The sequence below is a fragment of the Triticum urartu genome, chromosome 1, assembly GCF_003073215.2.
Source record: "Triticum urartu cultivar G1812 chromosome 1, Tu2.1, whole genome shotgun sequence".
NCBI lineage: Eukaryota > Viridiplantae > Streptophyta > Magnoliopsida > Poales > Poaceae > Triticum > Triticum urartu.
In genome coordinates this window covers 73,237,575-73,256,379 of record NC_053022.1, presented here as the reverse complement: position 1 = coordinate 73,256,379, position 18,805 = coordinate 73,237,575, and the positions used below count along the sequence as shown (strand labels likewise).

General features: G+C 47.8%; 1 protein-coding gene across 1 annotated transcript; it reads left to right on the top strand.

The window, feature by feature from the left end:
• Positions 1-632: 632 nt before the first annotated feature.
• On the top strand, positions 633-14,131 carry LOC125548606 (zinc finger CCCH domain-containing protein 4-like). Its single transcript, XM_048712174.1, has 9 exons — positions 633-796; positions 879-1,059; positions 9,708-9,985; positions 10,078-10,194; positions 10,894-11,038; positions 11,552-11,817; positions 11,928-12,095; positions 12,896-13,399; positions 13,623-14,131. Exons 1-9 carry the CDS (start codon positions 668-670, stop codon positions 13,830-13,832), a joined length of 1,998 nt encoding a protein of 665 aa, XP_048568131.1. The 5' UTR covers positions 633-667; the 3' UTR covers positions 13,833-14,131.
• The last annotated feature ends 4,674 nt before the right edge of the window (positions 14,132-18,805 follow it).

The following is an 18,805-nucleotide window of genomic DNA, read 5'->3' as shown; positions in this document are numbered from 1 at the left end:
AGTAATAATAGCCTAGATTCCTATGAAGAAAAACTCTCCACTTCAAATTGAACTCCGTACTTGTCTGTATACTCAGACAGTCATTTAAAATATTTGCATAGATTTCGTTATAAAACTATCCATATGTAGCATAGCATCACATGGGGCAAATTCTACAGGATAGATACATTCATAGGGTATACGCAAAGCTTGTATCCACTATCAAAGATCTAATGTGACAAAACTTCATGATAAGTTCTGTATTTGACCCCTAAAGTTTGCATCGTAGCACTTGTCACCCTCTCACTTCACATTTCCTAGAATTTGATTCTGTACTGGTACTGTACTAGTAGGCACACGTTGTACTATACGAAGTACAGTCAGACCTGTGTTTTGATCCTTGGCCACAAGGGCACCAGTGCGGCTGCCCCCTACTAGTATTAGTCTATAAATCGACTATGGTAACCACAGAAGTTTTCTGAGGGAAGGTAACCACAGAAGTTTTCTGAGGGAAGGTAACCACAAAAATTGTAACTGAATGAATATAACAGGATGCATGAGAGGTGAAATTTAGCATGGATGCATACAATGTTTACATAGTTGGAGCAATGTCCTCTTATCTTGCAATGAACTATCCTTTCACTCAGTCAGTCGAATCTTTTAATTGCAGGTTATACTGGCGACAAACATGGCTGAATCGTCTGTCACTATTCCAGGAGTTGCTTATGTTATTGATTCCTGTAGATCATTGCAAGTCTACTGGAATCCAGTCAGGAGAATTAACTCAGTTAAGCTTGTATGGATTTCCAAGTCCCAGGTTAATATCACAAAATACTGATGCTATTTATATTAAACTTACTTTGGACACTCAAGTTTGATACTAGTTATAACTTTTCTAGGCTGAGCAGCGGAAAGGCAGGACAGGCCGGACCTGTGATGGTCAAATTTTTCGCTTAGTAACAGAGCCATTTTACAACACCTTTCCTGATCATGAAAGCCCTGCCATTTTAAGTTTATCCATAAGAGAGCAAGCACTCATGATATGTTGTGCAGAGTCCAGAGCTATGAATGACCCCACCGGTAATTTTTCTCTGCAATTCAACTAATCTTGATTGATGTTTCTGTGCTGGGATTATGAACGTAAAATATAGTGCGAAAACAAGAACAGTGAACTAAAGGAGCAATTCTAGAATTCTGTGACCTTGATGCATCCTCCTCACTTGTACTTATGGGCTTTGTGCAACTTGCTCTTAACTACAGTATGATATTTCTTTCAACGAGAATGATCTGCATCATCTGTACTATTGTTAATGTGTTCACATCTTTCTGCTGTACTGTAGAGTGTGACAAAGAATTAGTGCAATATCTACACAGAAGTTTCTAGGAAGCTTTGGTTAGCTAGGTTCGTGGTGCATTGCTTTCATCTTCTCTTTTAAGAGAATAGGCTTCTTCTTTGCGTCTATCTAGTAACCATATTATATCAACTAAGGAATGCCGGTGACAACGAGAGATATAGAAGAGGATCAGAGCAAATTCTACTTGTAGTTAACTAAGATGAGTGTCTGAACTACCAATTCTTGATTGGATCTGGGAATTCCAGTAACTGCTAGTTTCTGCTGCACTGGAACTGCTGGTTCCTTACTGGGATGTTGAACCAGATACAGATTAATACAATAGTCACTCCTGTTTAGTTTATAGTTCAGCAATTGAATAATTAGATTTCATGCGGTCCTCTTGTCTTCCTCCAGTTTTCCACAGGCTGTTCCTGTCCTCCTAGAGAAAATCATGCACCATTCTGCATGCAGTCAGTCACCGTGCTTCCATGAGCAAAAATTCATTCGCGGGTGCAGCAAGAGATGAGCTAATATACAAATCAGCGACAGAATTTACATAGGGAGCCAAGATGACCTTAGACCTAGTTGATTAGGTCTATGTATAATGTATTAGCATTTTCAAAAGGACATGGATAAGTAGAAATCTACGATCTGAGTAGGATAAAGATAATCAAGCCCGTTGCTGTCAATACAGATTTCCTTTGCCATCATTAGCCACTTTTGCTTCAAGGTTTGTAATAATTGTTATAGCGCCGTACTGAGGCAAAAACCCTTTACAGAATTATCACTCTGCCCATCTTAAGACATCAGAATTATCATTTATTTTTTCAAATTTTCAAGATTGCCTACTTAGTCATCATTGTAGTAAGAATTCCCGTTTTGATGCTCATTAGTTGGATTGTTCGTATTTAAATATTTAATCCAGTGTCCCCAAGTGTGCATTTTTTTAACACTTTATACAGCCATTGCTATATAGATGTGACTTCTAAATTCTATAATAATTTGTTACGTATTTTTTTGAGAAAATTCAAAGCTTGCGTCTTGATGAATTGGATATATATAAATAGTAGTACTATTTACAAGCCCAAGTTGGCTAGGGTTACAATTGTGCGCAAAGAAAATTAATGGAAATCTCAAGAACATGAGAGGGACACCTTTTAAGACCTAGTGCTCCCGCGCATGCCCAGTTCACCTCGTCCTCCTTGATTTGATAGACTAAGCGTAGATGGCAAGGCTGATTGCAACAGTTGAATGTGCAGCCGTTCCTGTGCTTCCAGATCATCCCAATAGCTGAGGAGTACATGGAAGCTAGGGCATTTCCTTACCGGCTTTGGAGTGGTGCTGTGTGCTGTGAACCACCGTTCAATGATTCGAAGGGGTACTTGCCGGGTCTTGGCGGGCATCAGGTCGATCACAACCAAGAGAGGAATTCGTTGCAGGTCCACAGCACAAAGGGGTAGTCGACTAGCAGGTGCCTCATTGTTCAGCGTCTGGTCGCAGAATAAATAGGCAGCACATGTTGCAGTCCATGGCCCGCCCGCTGCTCCACCGTCCAGCATCGGTTGAGGCTAGCGAGCCAGACGAAGAACTTGACCTTATAATAATTTGTTATTGAAGTTAGAAAAAACACCAAATACTTCTTTGCATATTAGTCAGCAAGATCTTAAAAAACAGAGTACATGCATTTAAAACAAAACATATTTGGGTATGTGGGATCATTATACACTGTGTAACTCTTCGTATATATTTATTTTTTTTGACGAAAAAGCAGCATGGTGCTGATTTTCATTGATGTAGAGGTAGGAGCAAACAGTTACAGGGAACTGGGAAAGAAGAAAAATACGAAAGAGGAAGAGGCAGAAACATGGTAGGCGCCAGATGCCCAGCCTAAATACACTGGCGAAGCGACCTCGAGCTTAAGGCGGCTCAAAGAAAGTGGCCATGGGTGCCAGTCCTGCCTGTACCCACATCCTGGCTTCGTCAATGATTCTGGAGTGAACTTGAGACGCTGTGCCGGTCTTGGCGTTGAAGATCCTGTCGTTCCGCTCCTTCCAAATGCACCAGGATACCAGCAAGCAGGTGGCCTTCCAGGTAGCCCTTTTGGCGCGCGGGAGTGATCGTGTCTGTCTTCTGAACTGCGTCCGCAATCGGGTATCAGTAGGCATCGCCAGGTCCGAGAAGGGGCTGCCCAGAGAGCTCGCCGTTTTTGACCAAACCTGCATAGAGAACGGGCAGGCCGCGATGAGGTGGTGCGCTGTCTCCGGTGCCGCCCGGCAGAGCGGGCAGACCGGGTCATGCGGTATGTGCCGTTGTTGGAGGTTGTCTGCCGTCAGGCACTTTCCTCGCAGCAGAATCCAGGCAAACGATTTGGCACGCGGCGCCGCCTTGGCCGACCAGATGATCTCATTGTCGTTGGTTGGGATGGCACCCTGGAAGATCTTGTGATATGCCGAGGCAGCCGAGTACTTGCCATCCGAGGTCCATTTCCATGTCATGCTGTCCTGCACCCCGTCGCCGAGCGTGATTGCCGAAGCTGCCTCCTAGAGCTCGCAAAGTTGGTGCAACACTGTGGCGTTTGGGTTAGGTTTGACGTATCTCAGCCAAGCGTTGCCCTCGACGGCCGCACGGAGCATAAGCCGTCGCCCGTTGCAGTGCGCAAAGAGCTCCGGCCAACGGTCAGCCGGCCTGCACCCCTGTGCCCAGTGCGAGCGCCAGAAGCTCGTTTTCCTTCCGTTGCCGATGACTATCTCCGTGGATGCTCTGAAAATACCCTCAGCCGCTGGGTCATGGGGTAGCACCAACTCGCGCCAAGGCCTGGAGTCATCGATCCAACTGTTCCAGTACCAGCGAGCGCGGAGTGCGGCCCCTTGGCGCTGCAGATCGTGCACCCCAAGGCCACCAAACTCGCGCGGCCTGCAAACCTGCTTCCAGCTCACGAGGCACTTGCCGCCCGGCGAGGACTCGTCTGCCGCCCAAAGGAAGCCTTGTCTCAGCCTATCGATCATTTTGAGGAACCAAACGGGCGGCGCGATCGCCATGATCCGGTAGATGGCCATGGCAGTTAGCACCGATCTGACCAATGCGATCCTGCCCGGGAGTGCGATCAGCTTGGCCTTCCATCCTCTCAGTCTCTTTGCAAGGCTGTCTATAACCGGCTGCAAGTCCTCCCTCCTCAATCTTGTATCCGAAAGCGGCAGGCCGAGGTATGTGATTGGGAAGGCTTTGGACTTGCAATCCGTTTCTACCACTGCCTCCCCGATTTGATCCTCCGTGCACGCTATTGGTGTAGCCGCGCTCTTTGCCCAGTTGGCCCGTAGCCCAGCGACTGACTGGAAGAGATCCAAGAGAGTGATGGCGGCGTGCATCTCATTCCGCGAAGGGTTAATGAAGAGCACGATGTCATCAGCGTACATCGAGATTCGGTGAGGCATAGGGACCGTGCCAATTGCAGGGAGGACCTGGGCTCGGCTGGCCGCTTCGATGAGCCTAACAAGCGAGTCCATGACAATGACAAACAGGAGCGGGGAGAGGGGATCGCCCTGGCGGAAGCCTCTGCTGTGGTAGATTGTGTCAGATAGATCACCGTTGATGCCAATTTTGGTTGACGATGTTGCTAGCAGGCTTGCAATCCAATTGGTCCATCGGCGGCCAAATCCTCTCGCACGAAGCAGATCGATCAAGAACTCCCAAGAGACAGTGTCAAAGGCTTTTGCAAGGTCGATCTTGAGCAGAATGGCTGGTGTTTTCTTCATTTTCAGGGTTTTGATCATAGCCTGCACGTACATGAAGTTGTCTAGGATAGATCTCTCCTTGATGAAGGCGCTTTGACATGGGGCAACTAGCCCCTCCATTGCTGGCTGTAACCGTCGAGCAAGGATTTTCTCTATGAGCTTTGCCACACTGTGTATCAGGCTAATTGGTCTGAACTCCGTCAGTTGCGAGGCACCTTCCCTCTTGGGCAGTAGGATCATGACGGCCGTGTTGAGGGCCTGCAGGTTCGCAGAGTTGCACCCGGCGAACTTGGAGATGGCAGCCATCAGGTCTCCCTTGATGATGGGCCAGCATCTCTGGTAAAACAAGCCCGTAAATCCGTCCGGCCCAGGCGCTTTCTCTGCGTTGAGATCATTGATCGCATCTAACACTTCCTGCTCCGAGATGTCGCTGCCCAGGTACTGCAGAATCCCGTCATTGGGCAAGTACTGTAGGGCCTCAAAGTTTAGAGTTGCCGACCGTGGCGCAGGCTGCCCTAGTAGGTTGGAGAAGAAATCACAGGCGAGTTGAAGCTTCTCTCCTTGCTCAGACACATGTTGGCCCTGGTGTAGGAAGGATTGAATGTGATTCTTTCTCCGTCTTGAGGAGGCCTTCATGTGAAAGGACTTGATGCAAGCGTCTCCTTCTCTGACCCAGATCACACGCGCCCGCTGCCTCCAGAACGATCGCTGCAGTGCGCTGATGGCCAACAGTCGGACTTTCAGGTTGTTGCGGAAACGGTGCTCATCGATCGTCAAATCCCTCGAGTCTCTGGCCTTGTCTAATCTGTAGATCAGCTCATTGATCACGTCTAGGGCGCTGCTCATTTGGTTCAGGTGCCGGCTGTGCCACGCCTTCAGAGCTCGGGCCACCCGTCCCAGCTTGGTGTGCAAGACCACATACGCGTCAGGCGACAGAACCGGCTGCTCCCATGCCGCCGCGACCACGCCGTCAAAGCCCTCGAGCTTGGCCCAGAAGGTCTCAAATCGGAATTTTCTGCTGTGCTTGAACTCGGTGTCACAGGATAGCAGCAACGGGCAGTGGTCATTGACGGCCGAGGATAGGCCCTGCAGAAGGCAGGAGGGGAATAGGTCGTGCCATCCATCATTGAATAGCACCCGATCGAGCTTCACTTTCGTTGCATGCTGTTGCTCGTTGCTCCAGGTGAAGGATCGACCATGGAGATACAGGTCCTTTAGCTCCATATCGGAGATGAAACGGCGGAACGCGTTCATCATCTTGCGATTGACCCGATTGTTGGATTTGTCAGCCGCCTGACAGATGAGGTTGAAATCGCCAGCATAGATAGTTGGGCCCGGGTTCGCAGTCATCGCGGCTCTTAAGTCGCCCAAGAAGCTGATCTTGTCTGCATCAGCCTGCGGTCCGTAGACACCAATGACTTGCCAGGCCTTCCCTGACCTCCGATGACAGCAAGCAGCGGAGATGAAGGACGGGGTGCAGTGCGACGAGGAGACAGTGATCTCGCCGTCTTTCCAGGCCATGATAATCCCTCCCCGAGTACCAACAGCCGGCTGAAAGCAGAAACCGATGAAAGCAGGCCCGCAGCACTCTGTGACAAACTCTTTGGAAACCTCAGAAACCTTGGGCTCTTGAAAGCACACGAACGATACATTAAACTGCTGCACTAATCTCCGAACTACACCTCTCCTAGCAGCCGAGTTCAAACCTCTAACATTCCAAAATAGCAAAGGACAGCTATCCATGGGAAACTACAACAGATGGACGCAGAACGCCGATGGCTGCCCTAGACGGCAGGGGCGGAAGCAGCACCAACCACAGTCGCCCTCACTCCCGGAGCAGCAGCCAGCGCCGTGAGGGCCTCAATCTGGGCTAGGGTTAGCGGGCGGTCGAAGGAGAGCTCGTAGCGGCGCATGGCGTCTTCCCCGGGCGCTCCAATGCCAAGCTTCTGCATGATGAGCTGCTGCGCCCGGGCCATCGCGTTGAGGGTGGCGGTTGCTTGGGAGGCCAGGCGCCCACTGCGCCTAGGGTTGGAGATCGGCGAGCGCCGGCGGCGTGGCGCCCTCTTCTGAAGCGTGGGGCGCGGTAGGATGGGAGGAGCCAGCAGCAGAGCGACGTCAGCGACGAGCTGGTCTACCGCCGACCGCGGCCCCTCCACGCCCCCTGCCAGCGGGCCCTGGCTCTCCGGGCCCAGGGCGCATGCATGGTCGAGACGATCCGGCACATGCATGGGCGAGACCGTACCTATGCCCTCGTGGGCCCCTTCCGACAGCGCCCCCTCTGGGGCCACCAGCTCCTGGCGACCCGGTGCAAGCGTGGCCGTGGCCACAGCCGAGACCTCTGGGGCCCCTTTCGTCAGCGTCAGCGGCCCCATGCAGCTGGCCGGCTCGTTGACCTGGGCCTCCATGCCTAGTGAAGTGAGGGCCCCTGACATCTGGATCAGCCCGAGGGCGCTGGACCGTGGCGCCACAGGGTCCACCTGACCATGCAGGGCTGGCAGCACAGCAACACCTGCCCGAGAAGCAGCGCCCGCCCCCCCAGACGAAACACGAGAAGGGATTGCTCCCTCTTGGCTGCCGAGGATGGGCCCATGAGGGTTTGCCCGGATGGGGGTCAGCGGACGCTGCCAAGTGTCAGCCCGCGCCTGGTCGCATGGCGCATGCGCATGCACGTCGGGGAGGGCGCCGCCCATGGCCGCGCTAGGGCAGACCGCAGCTGAGCCGCCCGAGCCCGCTACGTCCAAGCCCGTCGCCGCCAAGGGGGAGACGGCCGAGCCACCGTTGAGGAAGCCCACGATCTTGTCGTCGGAGATGATGGCCACCTGCCGGCCTTGGTATGGTCCACCCCCCGCGGCCTCCAGGCGGGAGAAGACCGAGGTGCGCCAGGTAGCCGAGCGGGAGCCGTCGATGCTTCCCCGCGCCCACGACAGAGGACGCACGCCGAGACGCTCCCCCTCCCGACCAGCCTGCGGCCCACCACCGGTCACTGGGGCGGCGAACTCCTCGAGCTCGTCCAGATGCACCAGCACCAGACCAGCCTGGACGCGCGGACAAAGGGGCAGGGGCGTGGAGTGGTCGACGGTCTGGAAGAAGCTGGCCGGGAGGCGGAGGTGGTCGAGGGGGTCGATGTTGCGGCGTGGTTCGTGCGTGCCGAGCTCCACCCAGTGCGGCAGCTTGTCCGGCGTCTCCACCCAAGCGTAGAGCACGAAGAAGGATGTCTCGGTTTCGTGGAGCGACTCCACTTCAACGGCGTCGATCCGGACCATGGGCAGCATCTTAGCGACCGCCGCGAGCGACCAGGATTGCAGCGGCACGCCTTCGAGGAAGAGGCGGGCCCGGAAGCGCAGCGTCTTGAGCTCGGAGCGGGTGCGTTGCGACCAGTCCTTGACCGCAAACAGCGAGCCCTGGTTGTCGTGGAAGACGCCGCGCTCGAAGACGGTGTCGCGCCAGACGGGGTCAGTGAAGCGGGCGATGAAGGAGTCGAAGTAGAAGGAGACGAACACTGCTGTCGGGGGCAGCTCGGGGAACTCCGCCATGATGGCATCCTTCACCCTGGCCGGGTACATCCCCTCGGCGACCATCGAGATGAGCAAGGCGGTGGCGCGCAGACGGACCTCCCGGTCCGCCATCTCCTGGGTGAAGTCGAGAAGGACTGTGGAGCCGAGCGGCCGCCGCTCCGGGGCGCCAAGGCCAGGCTCCGCCGGGGCCTGGGACGAGGCAGCGGGGAGGGACGACGCCATTGCAGCCGTGGTGTCGGGGAAGATGAGCCGCTGGTGGATCGGCAGACGAGCGGCCGACGAAGGCCCGGCAGGAGCCCGGGGGCGGGGTTGGCGGGGGCCGTGAGGTGGTGGTGTTGGCGGGTTGCGGCGCAGTGGAAGTGGTGGTGGTGGCGGCGGACTACGGAGCGGTGGGAGCGGGTGGCGTGGGAGGTGCTTGGAGCGACAGCTCCGGCGCAGGTGGCCGAGGCGCCCGCAGTGGATGCAACGGACACGGCTTGAGCAGCGAACGGTGGGGTGGGCGGCTTCGAGGCACCTGTGGCAGCGGCCGGCAAGGTTGGCTTTGTAGGAGTAGTGGAAGTGGTGTGGCGTCGCGGCTGTAACTGGTGGAGGCGATGCCTTGCCCTGCCTCCGGGAAACCAGCTGCCAGGCCGCCCCCCCCCCCCCCCCCCCCCCCCATCCCCATTGATGGCCCTGGGCGGATCAGGCGCAGCAATAACCATCGTCGCAGGCGAAGATCCAGCGGTAGCCGAAGACCCGGGCGCGTGGGGCGCCGGCGCGGCTTCAGAGGCCGGGATCTCGGTCTCTCCCATGCCGAACCGGACGACCGAAGCATATGACCGCGGGGTCGAAGGCGAGCTGTCCCCCTCAGATCCGCTGTCTGAGAGGCAAAGGCGTGCCTCCGAGCCAGGCATGCCTGGGAAGTGCGGCGAGGCTGGCAGCGCGGGGCTAGCCATGCGGCCTATTGACCGGCAGGCGGGGTAGGGCACGGTGGGAGTCGCCGTGGCCAAGGTGGCCACGGGCGGGGAGCGGCGGCGCGGAGCGGTGCCCTAGCTGCTGCACGACAATGTATCCTGTCGGAGAAGATGTATATATTTATATTAAGCTAATATTCTCACTCTTTATTGAAAAAGGTAATATTATCACTAACTGTCACTCTTTGTCGCCAGTCCTGCTGCAAAAAATTCTCAATCCACCAGAGTCTGCTGTTATTAAAGATGCACTAGAGACTCTTGTTCAAATTGATGCGGTTCAGCCAGCTTTGAGTGGAGGGTATCAGCCCAGTTTTTATGGCTATTTGCTCAATAGTTTGCCGTTATCGTTCCATGCTTCTGTTCTTACCCTGAAATTTGGTGAGATGGGGTATCTCCATGAAGGAATCCTGATAGGCATTATGTTGGACATCCAACCACTTCCTATACTGCAACCTTTTGGTGATCAAGCATTGGTACGTTCTAGTTACATCAATTGAGATGCTTGTATCCCCAGGTTCTATTAAAAACAATAGAACATGCTTATATCCTAATTTATGTTTTACAGCGCAAGAAGATTAGAGACAATTACTTTGATGAGGGTAGTTCTCAACAAATTGGCAAGAAGGAAGCTACACTCATCGGAAATCTTCGGGCATTTCAATTTTGGCAGTACATGTTTAAGGTACATCCTATCTTATCTGTAACAAAATAACCTGTACATTGGTTGAGGGCCTTTTTGTTAGTTGTTTCTTTTTGAAATTTCTAGTATTAACTTTCAAGTTGACGCGGTGTTTTGGCTCCTAGGTGCATATGCACCCATTGTCTAAATACACATTTTGAAAAGTTGAAAAATTCGGAACAATAATCCCGCGGGTATATCCGGACATTCTATGTATATGCACAAAGTTTTGGTGAAAAACGACGTTTTTGTGGCTTGTGTAAAAAAGATAAAGAAATGCAAAATGAATAGTTGTAATAAAGCATCAGAAATTGTCTTTTTTACACAAGCCACAAAAAATCTCGTTTTTCACCCAAAAACTTTGTGCACGCGCATAGAATGTCCGGATATACACGCGGGATTTTTGTTCAGAATTTTTCAACTTTTCAAAATGTGTATTTAAACAATGGGTGCATATGCACCTAGGTGCCATTGCCAATTTCCGCTTTCAAGTCCTTTTTACTAACAATTACAAATATAAACGCTCATTATCTTTTTATATCCTTTTCTGGTAGTACCTTTCCTAATGGATGGCTAATGTTGGGATGATATATCATGGGCCTTAATGAAAATTATTATTGATTAACCAAAATGTACTTATTTTTTGGATTCTGTTAGCACTATTTTGTTTTCACTAAAGTTACATGTTCTATTTTTTTCCAGGATAAGTTTCATCTGGAGTACCTGATAAATATAGCCAAGAACGAAGAATCAAATGCATCTGGGCCCTTGATCTTGAAAAATGAAGAAGACTGGTGTAGATTTCACAATCTCGTCCCGAAAGCACTTAACAACATCTCTGAAATCTGTATGTCCTTTAACTTGTGATAAAAAGTTTGTGAAGTGTATTTTGTACTAAGAGTAGGTACTCCCACTAGCAGTGGCGGAGACAGGCCTAGGGCAGTTGGGGCTATAGCCCTAGGCCTAGTGATAATAGCCTTTGTAATTTCTTGTTAAAATAATATATGAAAAATCACTAAAGTGCATCATTTAAGATAGCTTAGCCCTAGGTATAAAACCCTGTGCTAGCTTCGCCACTGCCCACTAGTATATGTGTTTTGATTGCACAATTTGCATCTATTGATGTGCGCCAGATACTCTTGCATTATCATAGTTTTTCCACTAAAAGTTTGAAAATGTACATAAGATGGTAGAAAGGGTTGGCTGCTGTAGCCTGCTGTGTTATACATCAGTGTTTTCTGTTCCTACAAAATATACATACTTCGTGTGAGGACCTACTCCTGGAAGTGCAAATATCAAAATGCTTTCCAAAAATACAATACATGGATATTTCTTGTTGTTAACTGTTCCTTTTAAACAGATGATGATATTATGAGCACACTGCACCGCTTTAGGCCTCCTTTTCTTCAGAAAATCATTCCTCCAAAGTACCTTCAGACCTTTGATTTCCACCATGCATGTCGTGACCCTGAATTGCCGGAGCCAGAGCATATGCCTTCATTCTCGTTGGAAGCTGATAATTCTCATTTAGATTCACAGCGGAGGTGTGCTTCACACCCATATATTTCCGCAACTGATTTTGGAGCCACTGACATTGTTAATGGCCTGAAGAAGGCTATCAAAGAGGTGAGTTGTATTATATAACTTTATGCATTGTCAAGTTAGCCATATACAAGACATAATGTAGAATAAATATTTTCTCCATGCAAACATAATGCTTCTTGATTGGTTCACAGATGAAAATACAACTTGCAGACGAACAAGTTGTTGGTAATGCTCAACCAGCCTTTGGAGGTGAGAAGTGGGTGGAGTATGTTAACAACACTTTTGAGGAATACAAAGGCCCTTTTAACAATTCAGCTGATGACCCCAAACCAGCATGCAAGTTCTTCCTCACATTAAAGGTAGACTGTTGCGGTCTTTCATGCTATTTTCACCTGTCCTTTCTTCCCCACGTCATTTGCAGGAAATGTTATTTGGCCATTTTTCTCCGTGTGTTGAATAAGATATTTTATTGAAGGATTGCCCTATTTTCATATCTGAAATTGTAGTAACCACAATCCCTGCAACATAGTACATCATGTTATAACCAGCCGGATACAGACCAACTGAACTCCAAAGATCCTAAAGATTCTACTGAAACTACTTGATAACACTTTTCCCTGCCTCAGCGTAGGACTTGACATGTTCTTTAATGTGATATTACCCTATGAATTAATAAAATGTAACACATTGATGAAACTATGAATAAAGTGGTGGTGACAGGTCAAATGACATTGACAACAGTGATACTATAACAACATGCATTTAGTTAAAATTGTACTCCCTCCGTTCCTAAATATTTGTCTTTCTAGACATTTCAAACAGACTACAACATACGGATGTATGTAGACATATTTTAGAGTGTAGATACACTCATTTTGCTCCATATGTAGTCACTTGTTGAAATCTCTAGAAAGACAAATATTTAGGAACGGAGGGAGTATGTACCTAACTGCATGTACTCCCTCCATCCCAAAATAAGTGTCTCAACTTTGTACTAACTTCTGTACGAAGTTGTACTAAAGTTGAGACACTTATCTTGGGACGGGATGGAGGGAGTATATGTTAAAAAAAACTGCAGGTTTATGTTAACTTGGTATTTTGACAACTCGATGGGTATGAATTAAACTTCTTTCTTCTGACATGTTGTTCCTTTGATCAGGGTTGTATAAAGGGCAGCTCTTGTTCATTTCCACATGATTGTGACTCTTTGATCTCTTCATCAGTTGCATCTAAAATAAACCCAGAAGAACTACCCTGGCGTGCTGACATAGGTTGGACACAGTTGCTGACTAGAGGTGAAAATGGTCACATTCTTGTCGTGAATGACAAAAATCTGAAGTTCTCTCGTGAACTTCGTAAGATAGTTGCCCGCACACCTTATCTGCGTTCGGCTGAGCATAATGCAGTTGCAAACAACCTCAGCATAGTCCTGAATGTCCCTGATCCTTCTCATCTAACTATTGGAGGTGAACATGAACTACCAGTTCCTTGGACGAAATTACAGCGGATTATTTTGTTAGATGATTATGGTTCTGGTGAAGCAATCAGCCACCAACTATTGCAGAAGTTCTTTGAGTATATTGCCATCAAGATCTTGCCGGAAACATTATCTGGTTTGCAGGTCATCGTGATCATGAATAACACAAAATTTGTTAAGATACAGGTACGCCATTTGTTAAGTTCTATCACAAATCCGAAGTTTGATTCACACACATGACAGTAAAATAATCTTGGTGTGCATGGCTCATGTATAGTTTATTTATTTATTTGCTGGTACCTATGTCCTGTTTTAACATTTGAGAATTACCTTCCGAATCTCAGCAACAAGCAACATTTTTTATCAGTCCACTGCCAAAAATGACAGACATTGGCTGCTGTTTTTATAGGTGGAAAGAATGGCAAGAGAGTGTTTCTTCTTTCTGGGTGAATCATTCCTATTAAATGGAGTGCCCCTTGGATGGTTTCCGTGCACCCGTCAACAAGATGGGCGAGTAGCAGGACCAGTTGCTTACGTTTTCAACATGCATCCTCCATCGGCACGGCGATTTTGCGACACAGGAGAACTGAGTGCCAAGTCCTCTGCAGAGACTAGTTAGGCCAGTCTAGGTTATACGCATATTAATAGCTACTCCCAGGTCAAATCGTTTTGCAAGCTGGAAGCTTGTACAGAAATATTATGGCACACTAGCTACGATGGATACGGTAGGCACTGCGCTGCGACTGCTAACTTGGGTTTTTATGTCGTCGCTGCTCTAATTTTTGTTAGATGTCCAATTGGCATGTAAGTGCCTTGAAAGTTGTTATATGTTCATTTGGAAAGTGCCTCCAAGGCATGGAGCCATGGAATCCCACTCTATGTGATAAACCATTATATAACTATGTCAATTTGCTTTTTAGAAGTCAATTCGGTTTTGATCTGGACGACCTTGGATACTTTAACGTGTTGTAGCGAGTCCTTGTGCAAATGCAAGAACATGAAAAATATCAAAACCTCAAGAAACAACAGGAGCAGATCAACTTGGGGGAGGGGTGCATGAAACTTAGTAACTAAGGAGCTATATATACCGGGTCAAACAAGAAACAATATATATGTACCCACACGAATGCACACCAGTGACAGCAAAATTTACTCAATATCCAACCTACTAAAGAGACCAAGCAATTTCTTGCTTGTACACAAGAAATAAATAGCACACATACCCGTTTATTGCGTAAGGCCTTTGTCATGCCCCAAAACATAGCAGTGACAATTGCCACATGCTTATAAATTCAATTCAAATTTATAAGCATGTTAGGCCATCAGGTTAACAAAGGTAGTACACTACAAGTGTTCTTGCTAGTACATGCATGCAAGTTTCTTTATTTCATCCCCTCCCATAGTACTACTTCTACTGTTCACCATCATTTCCATTGCTCATCTCTGCAAAAATAAATAAGATAGCAAGAATGAGTATGATGACATACTCAGCAAGCACACATGTAGCAGGGAAAATATATGTGACACCGGAAGCAAGCATATGGATTAGCCGTAAGAAAAAAAAAGAAACAAGAATGGTAGAGAAAATAAAGATGCGCTTAGAAATAATAATTTTGGCATCACACATGACCGCAAGCTTTCCGACCCGGGAGTCACAGGGATGAGATTTCACGCTTTTACACTTTTAAGAGGGGTACTCCGACGTCAACAGTCTCAATTGGAACCACACAGGCTCTAGTTGAGCAAGATTCTTTTACCCGCTAAGACCCGACTACCCGACCTTACTAGTGTCGATCGCTCCTACGGATCCATCATCGACACGCTTTCGAACGGGTGTCGTTCTTGGCGGAGAACCTCGACAGTCCCATACCTGTACTGTGACCGGTACAATGTTTTTGCCGTCGTGATGCCTTAGTGTTAGATTTTTCATTAGGACTGGAACATTAGAAGAGGAAATATTATCTCAAAAGATCACCGATATATCATCTCTAGCTTCTGCACAAGATTAGCTAGTCTTGCATGTGCTATTCTTAGCATAACGAGTGTACAGGTCCAACAAGTAAAAATGAGGCGTACTTAGTCAGAACAAGGCATGTGGTACAAGATAGAAAGAGAGAAAAGACAAAATAATCTAGAGGAGTTCTTGGGAGACAAGACGCATGCATCTTTCACAACTAGCATGCAGAACCAAACCATCATGCGTACTGTACAAGGACACACTAGCTGATGTGAAAAAATTAATAACAAGAATAGTGCTACAGACTAGCTATATAGAGAAGTACTAGCAACAGCGGCATGGCATGAGTAAAGAAAGAGAAGGAGGGTCGAAATCACTATTCTGACATTTTTAGCAATCTTTGTCACAAACTAAACTCGACATAAAAGTATTTTATGATCTGACTCTTTTAATAACGCCACGGCCCATGGCGTTTCTAGGCCACACAAAAACGCCGAGCTAGCTCGCGTTGCAGCCCTGACCCATGATCAGAACGTGGCAAGCTGGAAACGCCGAGCCAGTTCGTGTTGCTAGAAACGTCAGGAACCTTGGCGTTTCATCCCAAGATACAAACGCCGGGGTCTTTGGCGTTTCAGATCAGACCCACCGTTAGGCGTAGCTGGAGTGAGTGGCGGTCAGAAACGCCAAACATTTTGGCGTTGCTGAGAATGGCATGCCTCGTGGCGTTGCATTTAGCCTCGGGAGAATGCATGTGATCGATACGGCGCAGTGCGTGCATGAATGGGTTGCTTTCTTCTCGGGAGGGGTTCCTTTCTTCTTCTTTTTTTAGCAGAGTTCCCTTTCTTCTAGGAGCCGGCGCATGCATGGATGCATGCATGGATGGGTTTCTGTTAAGTGCTAGTAACTTCTGCAACGCCAGTTATCTTGGACTGGTTTCAAGCTAGCTCGCCAACAAAGTTCCCTTTCTTCTAGGAGCCAGTGCATGCATGCCTGTTTCAAGCTTGCTCGTCAGCTAGAAACGCCAAAGCTCATGGCGTTTCGGCTTGTGCAGCAACGCTAACTCTCTTGGCGTTTCTATGTGGAGCAAAAACGTGAGCTACCTTGGCGTTTGAATGTGGAGTTGAAACGCAAGCTACCATAATGTTTTTATATGGAGAAGAAACGTCATGGGCTGTGGCGTTGCTAAAAGGGTCAAATCATGAAATACTTTCATGATAAGTTCATTTTGTGACAAAGATTGCTAAAAAGGTTAAAATAGTGATTTCGACCGAGAAGGAGCAGGACATCTAGAGAAGCTAGATGGAACGCATGCTTGCCTTCTCCTGATTCTCTCGACGCAGCAGCATGATTTCTAACGCCTGCTCTGCACCAGCAGCTACGGCTCTACTGCTACTACCTCTAGTGAAGAGAGACAATGGTTGTGGTGTGAGGTCCAGCTACCCGGCCCTTGGCCCTTTATATAGGCGTGCAGCCGTGCAAGGGACAGCAATGCATGCGGTGATCTAAAATATCTACCATCCATCCGGGCTCTTCTACACACAGCTTTATTTTAATTGCCACTAAGTAAAATTGATCTAATTGACATGTATGTCTGACAACAGGAATAGATAAGCCTGCTGGCCTGTACTTGAGTCAGCTGCATAATCATTTCCATTTACTAAACATTTTATTTTCATAAAAGAAAAGGTGTTTATGTACAAAGGAGGGCAATTTTGAACAGGAATATTTTATGTTGGCAATTTTGATAGGTAGGGCAAAGGAGGCTGGTCAGGTGGGTGGCTTGGTGCCTCATCTAGTTGATGGAGGTGTATCCATCCTGCAGTACGCTGATGATACGATCATCTTTATAAAGCACGACTTGGCAAAAACGAGAAATATGAAGCTAGCATTATGCTTATTTGAACAATTGACCGGATTGAAGATTAACTTTCATAAAAGTGAGTTGTTCTGTTTTGGTAGAGCCAATGAGGAACAAGAGGCTTATAGGCAATTGTTTGGATGCGAATTGGGGACATTACCTTTTACGTACTTAGGTATACCCATTCACCATCGTAAGCTGATAAACAGAGAATGGAAGTGTATCGAGGATCGGTTTCAGAAGAAACTGAGTTGCTGGAAGGGCAAACTCATGTCATACGGAGGCCGATTGATTCTTATTAATTCGGTGCTCACGAGTATGCTTATGTTTCTCTTGTCCTTCTTCGAAGTCCCAGTTGGTGTTAGGAAAATGCTAGACTTCTATCGATCCCGATTCTTCTGGCAGAGTGATGAACTAAAGAGAAAGTACAGACTTGCCAAATGGGATATCATCTGTCGACCAAAAGACCAGGGGGGGCCCTTAGCATTGAGAATCTTGAAGTTAAGAACAGGTGTCTTCTCAGTAAGTGGCTGTATAAGCTATCAGCTGAGACTGAAGCCACATGGGCGCATATTCTCCGTAGTAAGTATCTGCGGTCCAAAACTGCAACATCCCAAATTTTCAATTTGGAATGTTATACATTAGATCATCATTGCATATCATATTTTTCTTTTGCATTTTGGTTGATCCTAGAAATTCTACGCAACTCAATGACCCACGGAGAGAGTTGGGGATTTCGTTATTTTCATATTTGAGTTTTCTCAAATTTTGAGAATAGGATCATTTGATTTTAATTATTTTATCATCAATTATTTCTATTTACAAAAATATGAGAGAGGGAATAAAATGACTTTCCCAAAATAAAGAAATATTGAGGATTTAATAATAAAATCAAATAAAATTTTATTTCGGAGTTTTTCGGTGTTTTATTTGAATTTAGGAAAAATGTGCATTTTTCAAAATTGTATTTAGGCCCCAAATAAATGTTCAACTTGTGAGGCTTGATTTTAGAACCCCGTGAAAATTTATTTCGGAATTTTTAGAGTCCGTTTAGTATTTCTTTTTATTTTTCTTCTGCGCGTAAAAAAACGCGCACCGACCTAGGGCCGTGTCCGACTAGGACTCCCGGCCCGTTAGGCTATATATAGCCGGGGGAGGCCCAGCCGAAACCCTAGCCAGCCCCAAGCCGCCCCAGCCCCCGCCGCGCCGCCGCCGTCGCCCCACCGTGCCGCTGGACGCCGCCGCCGCCGCACGCCGCCCGAGGTCCGCCGCCGCCTCGATTTCCGTGCCGGTTTTTTTATTTTTTTCGAAAAACCGTTTGGTTTTTCCGTCGGTTTTTTAGATTCGGTTTTTTTAAATAGATCGGGTTTTCCGGTTTATTTAAATAGCGAGCGTTCGTCCGTTCGTTCATTCTAGCGAACGTTCGTCGTTTTTTTCTTTTTCTCGGATTAAATCCGCGATTTTTCTGATCGCGATTCCTGATCCGATTTTCGTTTTAGTATAACTTTTCGCTCGTTTATCGGAATCAGGCGATTCAAGCGCCTGGAGTTTCGTCTCGAAACCCTCTATCCGTTTAACTAACTTAAACAAGATTTTGCTACCGTAAAATTTACCCTAGATCCAGATTAGTAGAACGAAGTTGTTTTCTTTCGCCGTTTGACTTTCGTTGCTTCGTTCGATTTGATTCTTTTTGCCAACCGGAGTTCTTAAGTTGAACCTTCTGGTTAGTTGTCTTATTTGAGTTTTACCCGTGCATTAGATGAGTACTTATTGTATG